Source organism: Ipomoea triloba, chromosome 2, assembly GCF_003576645.1.
Source record: "Ipomoea triloba cultivar NCNSP0323 chromosome 2, ASM357664v1".
Taxonomy (NCBI): Eukaryota; Viridiplantae; Streptophyta; class Magnoliopsida; order Solanales; family Convolvulaceae; genus Ipomoea; species Ipomoea triloba.
The window spans coordinates 15,273,197-15,290,663 of record NC_044917.1 but is presented as its reverse complement, the minus strand read 5'-3'; the positions used below and the strand labels follow the sequence as shown (position 1 = coordinate 15,290,663).

General features: G+C 33.8%; 1 protein-coding gene across 1 annotated transcript in view; it reads right to left on the bottom strand.

Annotated features, from left to right (window-relative positions):
* Nucleotides 1-13,680: 13,680 nt before the first annotated feature.
* The window catches only part of LOC116011157, a 7,609-nt gene continuing 3,822 nt past the window's right edge, over nucleotides 13,681-17,467 (bottom strand). The window contains exons 7-14 of the mRNA XM_031250681.1: nucleotides 16,936-16,981; nucleotides 16,607-16,835; nucleotides 16,322-16,527; nucleotides 15,688-15,762; nucleotides 14,926-14,995; nucleotides 14,404-14,484; nucleotides 14,206-14,285; nucleotides 13,681-14,109 (exon numbers count right to left, since the gene is read on the bottom strand). Of these exons, the coding sequence (XP_031106541.1) occupies nucleotides 14,031-14,109; nucleotides 14,206-14,285; nucleotides 14,404-14,484; nucleotides 14,926-14,995; nucleotides 15,688-15,762; nucleotides 16,322-16,527; nucleotides 16,607-16,835; nucleotides 16,936-16,981 (866 nt within the window). The 3' untranslated portion in view covers nucleotides 13,681-14,030. The remainder of the gene's footprint in view (nucleotides 14,110-14,205; nucleotides 14,286-14,403; nucleotides 14,485-14,925; nucleotides 14,996-15,687; nucleotides 15,763-16,321; nucleotides 16,528-16,606; nucleotides 16,836-16,935; nucleotides 16,982-17,467) is intronic.

The following is a 17,467-nucleotide window of genomic DNA, read 5'->3' as shown; positions in this document are numbered from 1 at the left end:
GGGGGGGGGGGGGGGGGGGGGGGGGGGGGGGGGGGGGGGGGGGGGGGGGGGGGGGGGGGGGGGGGGGGGGGGGGGGGGGGGGGGGGGGGGGGGGGGGGGGGGGGGGGGGGGGGGGGGGGGGGGGGGGGGGGGGGGGGGGGGGGGGGTGGCGGTGCTGGATAAGAAATGGAGGTGTATTAATGGAGGAGGACCACTTGTGAGGCTGAAGGGATGGGTTGATTTGTCATCTTCAAACCATGTCATGCATATATATTTAAAAAAAAAAAAATCCCTTTTGCAATGGTAACTCTTCACAGAATAAAGTAAAAATTCAAATTCTATTATTACGAACAATTAAAAAGGAAGAAGTGAATAAAGACTAAAATACTCTTAAAATTAAAAAGGAAGAAGTGAATAAAGACTAAAATACTCTTAGTAATATAAAAATATATAATAATAAAAATATAATAAATGTGAATGAAAGTTATACCCCTCATTTATGTCCATTTTTTCCGTTAAGTTTTTTTGTACATTATGTTATAAAAGTTGTACTACATAATATTTTGGATAAATATACCCCTACCGTTATAACTTCTGTTATCTTTTTCACTATTGTTACTATGCACATGCATCCACCATATATTTTCTTATCTTCTTCAATAATAATAATAATAATAATAATAATATACACATTAAATATTATAGTTATATGTTAGTTATTTTTAAAATATAAATATTCAATTTCTAGAAATATTTTACATTATTATTATTATTATTATTATTTACTATATTAAAAGTTAAATAAATTTAAAATTTTAATACAAAATACTAATATTGGGCACCTATTTTTTGCGTATCACGCATAAGAAAAAGAAAAACTAGTAATAATAATACTAAGGGAAAAATTGTCATTTGCTGTAGAATTCCAATTCCATAGGCTGTAAAATTGTCATTCTGAGAGAGATTTATGAATTGCAATTCCATGGTTGGAGAAAATTGAAATTCTGTGGAATTGTAATTCTCTTCAACCAAACATGGAATAGTAAATTCCATGTAATTTGGTAGGAATAGAATTACAATTTCATCCTACTAAACGCCCCATTAGACTTTATTTTACTACAGAATTTATACTGTAGGGGAATTTTTATGGTGATGTACTAGTGTGTGAAGTCTTTTTCAGTTGTTTTTGTTTTTGTTGTTTTTAAAATCACTAGGGAAACAATAAAACCAAAAAAACACTACACAAATTTAAACAAACTAACACTTACAATATGAACAAAAATGGACCGGTATAGCCTGTCAGAGGAGCATTAAAGATATGTAATTGTATTTGCAAATGGTGTTGATGTGCTTTTTATCCAATTAGCTTAAGAGTTTGCTTTCCTATAAATATATATAAGCAATTCGGTGTGTGCCCTTGGCAAATAAATCCATAGTTGGTTCAGGTCCTTGAATTGGGTAATTGGGTCAGTCAAGAGCCAAAAGGTTTAGTATAATTGTTAGGTGAGCCCCACGATCATGGAGGAATTTTTTGGGTGTGGCCTAGAACCAATCATTATTTTTGTACTGAAGGTACATTATTTTTATACTGTAGGTACATTATTTTAGGATGCATTATTTTTGTATTGAAGGTACATTATTTGATATATACTGTCAAATAATGTACCTACAGTACAAAAATAATGTACCTTCAGTATAAAAATAATAATGTACTTTTTATTTTTGATCCACACAGATGTAGACCATGGTCCACGCAATAATTTTGCGCCTAGAACAATCCTTGGTCCATCCAAAATTTCATAACGAGCTAGCATTGATCATTGGCTTATTAAACATAAGATTTCAAATTTGATTCTTAATCATAGCAGCATATTGGTTTTTTTTGTTTGAATTGATTAGCTATGAATAACCTATGTTAATTTACCTCCTTGTAACCCTTTGTCGGCTATAGTTACAAAACGAGATTTATCCAGTACGCACTCCCAGTAAAAGGTAAGTTTTTGACATGTTAACACACTATGATATTGGAAGGCAATGTCCTCAACATTACCGAAGGGGCCTTTGTTTAGCCATGGTCCTATATACACATTGGCAGTCCTACTTTAATTCTTAGTCGCAAGCTCGAGAGAGCACTCTCATCTAGAATTTATGGCCTCAGTTCAGTTTTGGTTCATGTCCTCAGTCTATAGTGCATGACTAGTGACCATTGCTAACTTTTAATAAAGAGTTTCATAACTCTCAAGAGAATAAACATTTGAGTAATTGAATTTAGTTATTACTTCATTATTATAGTAAATTATGATTAGAAATGTATAAACAAGAGGGAAGCAAGTCTGCTAAGGGTAGCAAACATTCTCTATTCAAAATTGTACTCTATTTAAACTTTTGAAAAGGCTAGATAGACTATTTCTTGCACACTATATGTGTACTTTCCATAAAAAGTCATAGTGTACAATTCACAAGTTTATGTTAGAACAATCCTAATAAAATTAACAAAAGCCATTGAAGAATAGAAACAAAAACACTAGTTATAGTGTTATAGATACTATATTTAAGACATCTACTTTATATGAAGCAGGAAGAGTTCAAAGTGTAGTTTGGTGGAGGTTATAGTAAATTTGAATTTGAATCTCATCACCCATATTGACATTAAAAAAAATTAGTCATTGGATTGATAACCACAAAGTTATGAATTTGACTCCTAACGGGAGCAGTCTATTAGTCTTATTGGTCGATTTGAGCTAGTAAGCTATGAGCTACCTAGGTTGATTTATCTTTTTGGCTTCTTGTGATCCTTTGCTAATTAGAGTTACAAGACGAGATTTATCCTACAACCCTTAAATAGTGATTACGTGTTTCCAATAAAAAAAATCTTAGATATTTAAATTTAGCATTTAAGATCAAATTGTCACAATATAAAAAATATTGATTAGAAAAAGGGTCCTTTGGATTCATCATGAATGTTAAAGCCCTTATAAACACCTTGGGAGTCAAGGACGCTAGAATACAAGTCCACTCCACTCATATAATTAGCATAATAATTCATCAAACCACTTTGAAGTTAAAGTACCAATCATTATAACGTAAATCATGGTTTACATTGTAAAGTAGATCATTGACATATATGCTCATTTTTAATATATTGAATGCTTAGCTTATTTTTTAAAGATTCATTTTTAGTGTATTGAAAGTTCAATTTTGGATATATTACCTAAAAATGAACCTTTAGTATATTAAAAATGAACATTTATCAATGATTTTTTTTTCAATAAAGTATTACTTTTATTAATGAAAACAAAGGGCAAAGCCTGTACAAAGATACAAGGCAAATGACCACATAAAGCCAAGTGCCAAAAAACCAAAACAAAAAAAGAAAAATTACACAAAGGCCAAGAGTTTAGAAAGGCCAGGTACAACTATAGCCAAGTAACGAAAGGCTAGTTACAGCTAACTACAAATCAAAGGAGCACAAAACTAGAAATAACTCCAAGTCCCGTACCGCCCTCAAATGGCAAGCTGCAACAACTAGACGCGAACAAACCATGCACCCTTCAAGCGAAAATCCGGCAGCATGACGGCTGCTTTCGGACTATCTAGGGAGACAATCACAACACAACTGCCAAACACACCACCCAGACCAAGCAAAAGGCGCAAGTCTAACAAGCACTAGCGTCTCGCCTATACAAAGTACCATGCACTGCCCTGCCGAAAAACCGGCAGCATAACGGCTGCTTTAGGACTAACCCAAACCGCCGTAACGCATACCAAGCACAGCACAGGTACACAGGCAATATGGATGCTTAGCTTTAATTTGAATCAATGATCTTAATGTTGACATGAATATATTCATAAATGAATGTTCTTCAAGTTCTTAATATTATGTGGTCCTGCTCTATACATGAATATATTCATAAATGAATGTTCTTCAAGTTCTTAATATTATGTGGTCCTGCTCTATAGATTGTACATTTAAGTTACATATTAAAGAAAAAATAAATATTTTTTTAATATTAGCTTTTTATTTGTCAAGCAATATGCAAATCATGCTACTCATTTGATTGCTAGAAAAACTATTTCATTGTCAAATTGTAGGGAATGATCTCCCATCTCTTTCCTTGCTCATTTTGTAGTAATCAATTATGATATGATGAAGAAAAATACTACTCCCTTCGTCCCATTTTATGTGTCTGATTTGGTTAACGAGGCTTGACTGAAGTTATTTTTAATTCAATTTTTCATAATATTAAGTTTAATATTAATATACAAAATTTATATATTTAGAAACTACACTAAAAGTCTAAAAGTACTATTAAAAACAAAAAAAAATCAAATTTAAAAATAAGTAAAAAATAATAAAGAAAATAAACAAAGAATAAAGAGTTGGATTGACCAATGAATAGTAAGTAGGACAAATAAAATGGGACAGAGGGAGTACATGACTCTCATTTCTTATCCCCAACTTTACTCCCTCTCACAAATTTCTTGATTAGACATTTTTCTTAGGACCCACATGATGAAAAATATAGGAAAATACTGCTCCTACTTTCAAATTATACTCCCAAACTTTTACTTCCTCTCACAAAGTTTTGATGTTGACATTTTCATTGGGACTTACATGATGAAGATAACTAATCATCAATTGCCATAATATATATCAGGGAGTAAAAGTGAGGGAGTAGAAATAGAGAGTACATGTACTAGAACTCATGAGAATATCAAATCTTTGTTTGCCGCATCATGAAATAAAAGTAAGGGAGTAGAATTTGAGATTACATGTAGTATAACTCTATGATAAATTAATGCATTTTTACTTTTGTTTAAAGAAAACCATCAACCAATAAATTTCTTTAAAAGTTAAGTCTAATAATCTTAGAATTAATATCATTTTGATCCCACAACTGTTGAGTTCCTATTAGTTTTGCTATAATACTTTTAATTCTTTTCAATTTTGATGTATAACTTCAAATTTTTTTTATTATTCTTAATCCTTCCGATGAAATTGACAACCAAATCTTACCAGATTTCTACGAAAATCCCCATTGATTCTGAATAAGAAAGTTAGCCATCCATGTCGCTTGTAGCATTCATGGTCTTTGAAACCATGCATATATGTTCTTTTCCCTTGGATTTCCTGAATGATGTGCTTCATTCTCAGTTTACCGTCCTTGAGTGTAAATCAAAGTAGTTATCATTGCAAGTGCATGAGCAAATAAATCTAAGTAATTGACTAGAATGAAGATAATTTTTAAACAATTAAAGGCATAAAAGGATACTAGTTTAATTTAAACCTTTATCAAATAGGCCGTTCATGTGCCAAAGACCTTGTGGTCTAGTGGCACCCGATGTCCCGATTTACACTCTCACATGGATGATGAGAGTGGGTTCAAGTCTCAGTGGAGGCAACTGTTGACTCTTTGTGACTCTTTGTGTTTCAGTAGGTTGAGAAAGTAGCTATGAACAGATACTACATTGTAACTAACTCACTTGAGTTGACCATTTCACCCCTCAAAATGCCATCCGGCAAGATTTGGCTACCAATTTCGCGAAAGAACCAAGAACAAAACAAAATAAAAATGAAGTTAGGCACCAAATTTTACAAAACAAAAAAATAATATACCGAAAGTAATAGAACCCTAAAAGTCGTGAATTCAAAGGCGGTATTAATTCGATCCATAATCTTATTTCCGCTATCGAAATCACATAATTTTGTTCAAACTTGTGTGATATGATCTTCTGGTGATTGATTTGATAATAACATTTAAGCATCATCACACTAGTCAAACTTGGATATTATTACACTTATTAATGTTAGATTAGAAATGAATAATCCGAGTAAAGTAAAATGATTATGGCTTGGAATGATATTTACCAAAATATGGATTTCCTAGGTTATGAGGAGGGGAAAGTGACATCCACAATTCCACATTGAAGAAAAGTTGGGAGGGGTATATGATTAAAGAGAAGAAAATAGAAAAGGGAAATGAAGGAAACATGAAAACCAACATGGCTCTAATTCAAAAGTGGTACACAAAACTCTCTTTTTTTGCTTAGGTACACTTGCAATCATTGATTGAAGGAATATGAATGAGGTCCCCGCGGTAACAACTAACAAATAAGATTCTTTCCCACTAACCCTTCTTTCTTTTTTCTTTTTGTCCAAACAGCCCCTGCAAATGTCGTTTTCTGAATTTACAACTATGCCCTTGTTTCTTACAACAATGTCTACCAATTTTAGAGTAATGCTACTCACCCCTACAAATTTTCCCCTTATTATTTTCTTTCCTGACATGGTATTATTTGTTTGTTACTTTACTTTTTTTTTTTTATTAAAAGTTAGGGACAACCAATTCATAACACCTAATAATTAGAAGCCGTATCATAGAGGAAATTTAGGATTATGCATTGATTTCATAAAGTTTTTAGCATTTCTTCGCGAGGCTTAGTGGTGAAGAAAATCAAAATTTATGGAATAATACTAGGTACCTAGGTGGCACCGAAATAAAAAAAAAAAAAAAAAAGGAAAAATGAAAAATGCAAGATATGAAATATGTGAGAAAAGAATAAATATAAAAAATATATATATACGGGTATATTTTTTAAATATGTATAAATATTAATTATTTACTAAACTTATTTTTGCTTTTCATTCTATATTAGAAATGTTCAATTTAAAATTGAGGGTATTTATTAACTCAAAAAAATTGAGTCAATGCTCCTACTGTGTTCAAATCTGTAATCTTCCATTTGAAAAGTCACAATTATGTCGTTCGACCACAAAGTGTTTGACAAATTAAAAAATTGAAATAAATGTAATTGTAATTTGTTCAAACTAAGGGTAGAAAATTGGGAAGTGAGTCTCACACAATGCATTTGGTGTGTGGGGGGAAGAAATAAATTTGGTGGTATAATAATTTGAGAAAAATTGGCAGTTTGTGCCGTCATTCTCTTCTTCCATTTGGCTGCTACGTGGCCCTCTCTCCTTCTCTTCTTCATCCCAATCATCGCCATTCGCCAATCACATCAACAAAACATATTATCACATACTTCCCTCCAAAATTTTCCCATCTTAAAATTTTTCTAGATTTGATTTATAATCATTTAATATGATGAATTGATTAATTCTACTAAATTTTTATTAAAGATTAAAATATCTATTGAAAAAGTGTCATGTCAACATGAGAGATTAGAAAAAAAAAATTGAAAGAGTGAACAAAATTACACTTATCGCAATAACGCTTGAGGTATGGTGAAAATGATTTTTCCCGACATTACGGGTATACTTTATATTATATTATATTTTATATATATTACAAGTATTATTTATATTTGACAAAATTTAAGAACACTTGTGTATTACTTGTTGGAAATTTTAGTAAAAATTATATTTTAAGTGGCTATTTTGTGATACAAATATATGTAAGGTCCATTTCTGATTTAGATCAAGTCAAAATGGATTTGGGTTCTTCGAAGTGAGACGAAGAAATTGATATATTGTACACTCAAAATGGATAATGGATGAATGAGAAATTGATTATCAAAATAGACTTACTTAAGTTGAAAAATAGAGATAGAAAGGTTTGGAAGAAACATTTGTCCCACATTGAAATACGAAGTCATTTGCACTAGTATATATACAATTCTCATTTAGAAAGAGCTTGAATTGTATAAAATAAATGCTCTCTCTTGCGTAAGGGGTTGGGGGTTGCCCATATTGATGTGCATTGAATGGGGAGTAATATTTCATGTGCTTTTTTTTCGGCTATACTGGGATGCATTAATTTTGATCCGTATGAATTAATTTAAAGAATTAACGGTCGTAAATGCCATTTTTATTGCTATTTATTTCATCATCTCCTATAAATACTTGGTGTTGGGCAGAATTGTTGTTGATTATTTCTAACACATCAAAACCTTTTCATTTTACTATCTTTCTCTCCCGAAAATCATTTTGTTCAAACAATTTTGCCAACACTTCAAAAAAAAAAAATTCAAAGTGCTCACCTTGTATTCTAGTTCATCGAAAGTAATATAGCTTGAGTGCTCAACTACATCAATGTAATCCATTTTATCTTAAGAAGTTGACGGTACAACGCTCCTAACATCCTCGGAAAGTAGCAACTCGATTTTAAGGAAAGTGTGTTACACACGACTTGAATTTTCTTTTTATTTTTCTTTCTATTTGATCATATGAGATTATTTTTCTAAAATTTCAAATCCGATATTATATATATATATATATATGGATCCTGTGAAATTAGTCCCTTAGGTGAGAAATAGGATGAAATATAGACCATTGAATTTAATTTTGATGTATGATCTCAACCATTGGATTTAAAATTTGCGCATTAAATGATCTGTAGTAAGATTAACGTTCTTGGGACAAATCGTCCGTAGTCTTTTCACTAACATTTCCCGCTTCTCTGTTATCTCTATTTCCTCTTGAGCAAGCTAATCTCCGGCGAAGAAGACGAAGTGAAGTCGACGAAGGCAACAAATTCAGCGAGCAAATTTCAGGCAAAGACGACGATACGACAAAGCTTTGACAGTGTCTAACACTTCTGCGTTTCGTCTTGAACAAACTACTCTCCGGTAAAGAAGACAAAGTGAAGTCGATGAATTCAGCGAGAAATTTCAGACGAAGTCTACCTCATTATTTTTCATAATTACTAGCAGTGCATAATTTTCACTCGTGTAGTGCACATTTTTAAGTCTAGTAGTGCACATTTTTCTACTTAGCAGTGCACGCTTTTCTGTCTTAGAGTTCAGGCTATTAACCATTATTTGATTAACCATAAGAATGTGTACTGGTAGGTACAAATTTTTGCTCTGTATGGCATAACATGCACTACATAGCATAAAACTAACCTAAAAGATGGATTATAGCCTGAACTCTACGACTGAACAACGTGCACTGTTAATTGCGAAAATGTGCACTACTAGGCACAAAAATTTGCACTATACGGTTTAAAATTATGCACTGCAAGTATTTATGAAAAAATAGTGTGGTTTGTGCAATTTTATTTGATTAACCATAAGAATGTGCAATGGTAGGCACAAACTTGTGCTCTGTAGGTACAACAATATGCACTACAGAGCATAAAATTAACCTAAAAGATGGATGATAGTCTGAACTCTACGACTGAACAACGTGCACTGTTAGTTGAGAAAATATGCACTACTAGGCACAAAAATTTGCACTATACAGTTGAAAGTTATGCATTGCAAGTATTTATGAAAAAATAGTGTGGTTTGTGCAATTTTATTTGATTAACCATAAGAATATGCACTAAAAAGCACAAGCTTTTGCTCTATATGGTACAACGTGGACTACAGAGCATAAAACTAACCTCCTAGAGGGTTAATAGCATGAACTCTAAGATAGAAAACGTGCACTGTTAGGTATAAAATGTGCACTATTAGGCACAAAAATGTGCACTACACAAGTGAAAATTATGCACTACAAGTAACTATGAAAAATAATGAGATGAGGTAATTACAGTTGTACCCTTAATTGTGCGCGTGTTTTAAAAATTAGTAGGTAATATTGTGCCCTGGATTGAATCAGATCTATGGCTATANTTGGGTTGCTCATGCTTTAGCTCGAGCGTCTGATTATCAGTCTGGTCCTGGGAGTTGGTCATCTACTCCGGCCTCCTCCTTGTATTTTGCCGTTCTTTGATGGTTATTAATACATTAATCACTTTTGTTTCGAAAAAAGAATAATAATATGGATAACTAAACACAGCTACTCTATTATTTGACATTCATTAATATAACTCAATTGCGACTTATTTTACTTAGTAAAGCTAGGACTTCAATTTAATTAAACCCATAAATAATATTTAAAGAATCACAATTGAAATTAACCCATAATTATACATTAGATTGGGTGGCTTAATCTACATTTTTTTTGGGGTGAAATGGCTTAATCTACATTAATTAAGTTCTATAGGTCTCACAATAGAACAAAAAATTATTGTTATTTTTGGTAGTTGAATTTAGTAGATGTATAGTGGTATTTGGTTAATTTCGTTTCGTGTATGAATTGTGATACAAAATTATTTATTACATAATTCAAAAATTGTTATTTTGCGGTTCAATATAATGTCATACGGATAATTAATTAATTTATGAGTTAATACTTCCGATGGTCCTCCGAGTATTAGGGTTTTACCAGCTATGGTTCTCCGAGTTTAAAATGATCTCCAATGGTCCCCTAAGTTTTAAAAAATAACCACCCGTGGTCCTAATTCTTAAAATAACCCGAATGTAAAATAACCCCGAGACTTCCTAAATGGACCACGGGTGGTTTTACCAATTAGGCTCTTAAACTTTTAGAAAAAAATTTGTTTTTCTTTTACCATAAAATAGTTTTTCCACATAAAAATAATTTCAAAATATTTATACTATAAAATAGTTTTATCACTATACTAATTTTTAATTGAAGAAAGATATATAGAGGCATGAAAGTTGTAATAGTTTGATGGTTGAGATCTTAGAGTTCATAAGGTAAGGTTTAAGGTTCAAATCTGAATTTTGTAATATAAACTACAAGTATAATTTTTTATGCTCATAAAGATTAACACTATTTCCAAATTAAATACTTATTTTCCTTAGTGAAAATCAGGTATCACACATTTCAACTTAAATCTAAATTAATAGCAACACATCAATATAAAATTTATAAACCATAATGTACAGAACACTTTAGCATATATACTACATTACCCCCCCCCCCCTCTCTCTCTCTATATATATATATATATATATATATATATTCGATTTATCAACTTATTCATCCTTACATTACTAAGTTTCAAATCCTAATAAGACAAATTCAATAATTTAAACTAATACCCTACTCGATATGAGTTTCTAAGTGAAATCCAAACTCAATTATATATATAATTAAGGAAGAAATTAAAGGGTTAAATAGATGAGAACAATAATTTTGGGAATGATCTTATTATTGATCGATTCATAGTATTTAAAGTACATGAAAGTATGTATTTAATTATAAGGATAAAAAGAGTTTCAGTCAATATAAAAATGGTAAATAGGAGTAATATATTCTCAATAATACAGGGAGCGGGAGAAGGAATTTTAGTGTGCCTAGAATACATAGCTTAAGGTTCTCTAGAGAGAACATTAAGCTTATTCCTTCAATCATTTAACCTTGTTATGGTTAGTGACTTTGTGAAGATGTTTGCCAGTTAGTCTTTTTGTAGAAATGTAGTTTACTTGTAGTTCCTTTGATGCTACTTTGTCACGAACAAAATGGTAGTCGTTGAGTTGATAAATTGTCACTAGTTCTTTAGTGGTCAATGATGAAATCATCGCGTGGTGCTCAGGGTAGAGGCCTTTGAATATATAGAGATTTTGTTAATCCAAACTAATTGGTCAGTCGGCTTCTACAAGAAGTACGATCCCATTAAAACTCTGGCTTTGCCAAGATACTCAGTTGTAGTGGAATCCCATAACACCGACTGCAGTCGACTATAGAGACTTAGATATCGTGCTCGAGAAGAAGACCCAAAGGCGACTTCAATAGTCTGTCATAGGGCCGGGACATGGCATGTCCACTACAACATACAAAATTTTATCGGACAGAAACGAGATGAGCATGGACAAAATAAAAGAATCCTGACGAATCAAATATTCGGTCGCAGGATCGGCTACAATGAAACACTTATCCGGAGCCTTAATCGATGAAGTCGGACACGGTAACATACATGTCATCAACGTATCCGCTGAGATTTTGATCGTGGAGAAAGGGAACAAGTTGAGTCTTCCTGAACAGATAGTTTGAGTAAGTATGCTTAATGGAGATAAAGTGATGGGTTGTTTGTACTTGTAGGGTATTTATTGAGGCTATGGTTGGATAGACATGTGAGAAGAGGAGGTGGTGTCGCCGGCCGAAGGCGATGCAGTGGCAGCGATTTTTTTTTTTTTTGGTAGGGTTTGTAGCCCTGGATCGTTTGGTCTACTGATACCAGATGAGAACAATAATTATGGAAATGATATTATTATTGATCAATCCATTGTATTTAAAGTACATGAAGTCATGAAGATATGTATTTATAAGGATACAAAAAGTTTCAATTAGGATAGGAATGGTAAACGATATATTCTCAATAATACAGGTAGAGAGAGAAGAAATTCTAGTGTGCTCAGAATACAGTCCTAATAAAACAACCCCTAAATCATGTGGATAGCGTGATATGATTAAACACTCTAACTAAAAAGAAAAAAAAAATCCAACTAATCCCTAAATGGACAAAAATTGTAGTGCAATTCATTGGATAGTGTATTTGACTTAAAGGGTTTATTTCGATTTACGGGGAAGCATGCACTGCTATCTGAATATGCTTTCATTGTTTTGGGTAAAACTCATCTTATAAGCGTAGCTGACATAGGACTATAAGGAGGTAACCAACTTAAGTTACTCAATAAGATTTGTGAACCAGAACCACACAAATAAGTGAAATAACACAAATAGAACCACCTGCTAGCCAAGCCGAGGCGGCCATGTCATTGAACATATTTTTTCCTCTAATATGTAGAGGAAAGAGCTCCCAATACATGGGCGCCCACAGACATTGTGATTGTGAATGATGTTTTTCTGTTACTGTATAATTAGGAGTACTGTCTGTCACTGAAACTCAGATTATTTTTTTATATAGAGAAATGAAAGGCTTAGCAGGCAGTTGGCAATGATGCCGGAATTTCCCTTTCCATGAAAAATCCTAATATGTCTGCTTTGTATGTGAATGATGGAGTAATAATCTTTGAGTCAATTCTTTGTCTACAGATTTGATGCATTCTTTGTCTGCATTTAATAGGGCCACCTTCAATCACGGACTCTCATTCCTCTATTCTTTTTTTTTTTTTTTTGACACAATTAATGATCCTAGGATGTTGAAACCTAAACAAATCTTCTGAGGATTAGGATAAGATTACATCCATTCCTGTCCATTTAATCTTGCTTAATTTGTAACTTCTCTAATTTTTCATGATCCAGGTAATACGAACCACAAATAAACATTCATTTTTAGTACTGAAATTCATTATTAATATACTAAAAGTTCATTTTTTTTAATATACATAAAAATGAACCTTAAGTCAATGATTAATCTTGTAGAGTGAACCATAATCCATGTTAAAATAATTGATCATGAACCCTGTGAACTTGCTCTTAGACTCATTAGAAGATAAATCGAGTCAATCTAATTTCTAGACTCGACACGAAACTATACACTTCACCAGACAAGGAGTCTAACTCAAACCCCCAATATTCGTGAAAAGAAACGTACCCCTACCTTATTGTTGGAAGCAAGTCTTAAGTGAGATTTTGAGATTTTGTATCCACTAGACTAGGTTCCCTAATTTTTTGAGTACCAAAAGAACAAAACAAGCCTATTGCAGAAAATTTTAAACAGAAAAAAGTGCCAATTTGACACTGCACTACAGGAAAGAAGGGGTTGTCTATTTGACTTTCAAGGTTTTATCTGGAAAACCTACATCACATCATTCATTCATTGGCCACAATGCTATAGCCTTCAACTCTCTCTCACACACACAGATACTGCCACCCTACTGCTATACTCACAAAATAATACTCATAGTAATGAATAAAGGAAAGTGAAAAGGCAAGCAATATAACTTGTATTTCATGATGCTTCAACACAAAGTGTTGGGAAGTTAAAAAGAAAAGGGTGATTTTAATTTCACATATAATTTTTTTTTTTTTTTTCTGAAACAAGTTTCACATATAAATAATTACAGCTTTTCTCATAAAAAAACAAAACCCACATTGATTTACAAGCAAAATAAAAGATAAGAGCAACTGAAATCTCAAGATGACCCCAGCTATGGTGTTAGTTCAGTCAAAGTAAGAAAAACTGGCAACTCTATCTCTCTCTCTCTCTCTATATATATATATATAGGTTAACTGTATGTGCAGAGCTCCAGGTAAGACACATGATCTGAGAGACATTTTACATTTACCAAGGACTTCAATCCAAGCCAAGTTAAAAATTGACGGATTAAAGCTATACATCATATACAGATAACGGCTCTTCAACAATGACTCGGCAAATAGGGCATTTCTTGCACCTTTCACAGCAGGCACTGCATCAAATTCAAGAATAGTGACTTCACTAACTGACTACTACTTGTGTTGGTGCCGACTCACAATAGACTATGTCAAGTAGATGAAGGTGATACCTGCAGAGGATTCGATGTCTACACGGAAGGAGAACTACACTAATCTCTCTCTCGAAGCAAACCCTACAAAGGACTTTTTCCTGCATTGGATCAAAGAAGGGAGGAAGTGGATGTGAATGTAGGAATCAAGCAAAACAAGAATCTTGAAGTATGTCCAATGGTCCATCAGACCATCATCAGAGTAGTAGGACTATTTACATTTTGGAGTCTCTCGTATTCTTGTTGGCTTATCTTTGTGATTTCTGTTTGCTCACCGAGAGCTGCTTGAAGTCTCCAAACCTAAAACATTGATCAAATTACTAAAGTCAATAAAGAAATACCTATCAAATATATATATATACATGTATGTGCGCGCGTGTGTGTGCGCACGTGCTTACACAAACTTAGTGAACAAGAAAAATGGAAGTAGCTAATGACAGAAAATCACAACCAAAAAAAAAAAAGTAAATAAATAAAATAAGGCATTAGTTGGGGTGACGAGGGAAACCCGCAACCACTACCCGAGGGACGAGGGTGTGCACTGGGTAAACCCCGCCTTGTGACACTAGTTGGTAAAGGACCACAAGGAGGTAAACCAGCCTAGGCTGCACATTGCTGACCGGCTCAAACCAAGAGGGCTGGATTCGAACTCATGACCTTGTGGTTACAAGTTAGTATCCTTAGCCATCTTGGCTGGGGTTACCCCAAATAAGACATTAGTTAGCAGGCAGTAAAGCTTACCTCTTCGGCAAGATCCTTCTTGGGCATTTTCTTCACTATTTCAGGTGGATAACCAGAAAAGGTATTATAACTGCAGTATTTGCCCCAACCAAGGATATCAGCAGGAAATAGTATAAATAAATACTCCGTAAATAAATAGACTTTCCAAGTCCAATACAAGGACATAGAAGCATCCACCCGTGACCTCATAGACCAGTGGTATTAACCTATGACTCTCTATACAAGTTTCACGAGTTTAATTTTCCTCCCCTTCATATATGTACCCAACCAAAGAAAAAATAACACCTTTTAGATACATCCATAAATTTTTATTTATTACTAGAGAGAGACCTCCACAACCCTAACACCCCCTTTTGGGGGTATATGTATTTGACTAAACTGAAGAGACAAGATCCAGTTATTAAACATGGTAATGCAAAGAGATGAGTTCCCAAGTCCATAATGTTGCATGTTTCTCCACTATATTCTCTCACCAATTGATAGACAATATTAATGTAGCTAAGCCAAATGTTACTAGAGATATATGACATGTTAATCCTTGTGTTTTACTCTCCTATCCTTATTCCGCAAATTCAAATATTGTTGGCAATTAATTTGCAGAACTATTGGAATGGATATTCACTATCTGACCCTTATTTTTCTGACTAGAAAATCAAACTGTCAAGACTGATTCCATGAATTGCTAAAACATTTTATCCTAGCAATAGCAAAGGACAAGGTATGTTATAGACTGCATTGCATAAGATTGATCTTCATTCTTACCCGGATGCACCATCATAGAAGAGTCGGGCCTGTTCTTCTCGATTTGCTTCATCAATAGACCACCAACCAAGGAGCCTGCTTGTTGAAAGTTTCAACAGATATATTAAGCAACTAAGTGTTAAGAGTCTCACGTTGATAAAATAAGAGAGAACATATGGGTTTATAAGACTATGGGTTAGACTAGCTAATTGATTAGATTCAATCTTTTAGTGAGGTTTGGCCCATGTGCATTACAACTCAATTGAGTGACCCTGGCCCAATCTTAGATTATAACATGGTATTAGAGCCTGTTCAGTCCACTTTGTGTTCACCCAGTTGTCTACCTGTGGTATTGGTGGCATCCAAGCTTTCGTAAGCTCGCTTGTTCGGTCCACTTTGGTGGTGTCCAAAGTTTTCGTTTCAGGGGAGGTCCGACGTTGATAAAATAAGAGAGAATATATAGGTTTATAAGGCTATGGATTAGACTGGGCACTAGCTAATTGATTAGATTCAATCTTTTAGTGTGGTTTGGCCCATTGCATTATAGTCCAATTGAGTGACCCTAGTCCAATCTTAGATTATAGCACTAAGCATCAATACAAGGTCCTATTAGGCATAACCTTTTATACAACCATCCAATGGCATTAATTATTACCTGGAGCCATGGTGGATAAACGCAAAGCAATCACGAAGCCTAGAAGAGAACAGTTGATATCTTCCTGTAACAGCTCCACTTCGAAGTAAAAGAACAATTTTCTCAATGAATCTGGACAGAGAAAATAAAACTGCGGCTCCTTGCAGGACAAAAATTGGGGAGAACAGAACCGGAAGAGGGATAAATCTAGCCCCTGCAGGTGTTCCCTGAGATTCAGAAACACGAAAGCTCAATTGATAAGTCATTGCTCAACAATATGTAATGCTAGCAAAATCTGTACCATACCTCTAGGCGCATACATAGGAGAACTTGGAAACAAATAATTGGAATTTTCATTAGGTGGCCACCTATGTCCTGCAGGCCGCACATTCTATCTTCAGATTGGTCCTCCGAGGAAAACCAGTCAAGGTATCTAATAGACGCAGAAGAACTTGGTTCTCGTGTAGGAGAACTTCTATGAATCATGGGGTTAGTCCACTTTGTGCAGACAAGAAATGCAAAGCACTCGGCAATACTGTAGAAACAAAGAAAAGGTTGATGCTTGTCACTGTTATCATGAAAGCTGCCAATACAAAATGAATATGTTAGAAATTATCAATGCATGATTGTAGTACCCATAGTTTATAAACAAGTCCCACCAGCCTAAGGCACCTACATCACCTGGCAAATGAAATGAGGACGATGAAATATCAGCACAGTGGAATAGATATAGACTAAAACTGTAAATGAACAAGCATGCATGATAAAATCATTAAAAGGCATTCATCTTATGGGAAACAGCAAATTCTCCACAACAGATCAGATTATACGTAAACTTCTCAGTCATTCACATTTGAAACTGTTGGAGAATACAGACTGATGGGTAATAAAAAGTGTTAGGCCTATATGTATAAATACTCATATGAACCCCAAAATTGTCATTTTAAATTTGTTGACCACAAAATTTCAAACAGAACTAGAAATAGTTTCAGTCAAAAATTAAACTCATTTAGAAGGAATACCCCCTCCCCCTCTTCCCCCACCCACCCACTAAAAAATGGTGTTTGGACTTTCAGGCAGCCTACCCTAGTTCCCTCTAACCAAAAGGAGAAAAAAAAAAAAAAAAAAAAAAAAAAAAAAAAAAAAAAAAAAAAAAAAAAAAAAAAA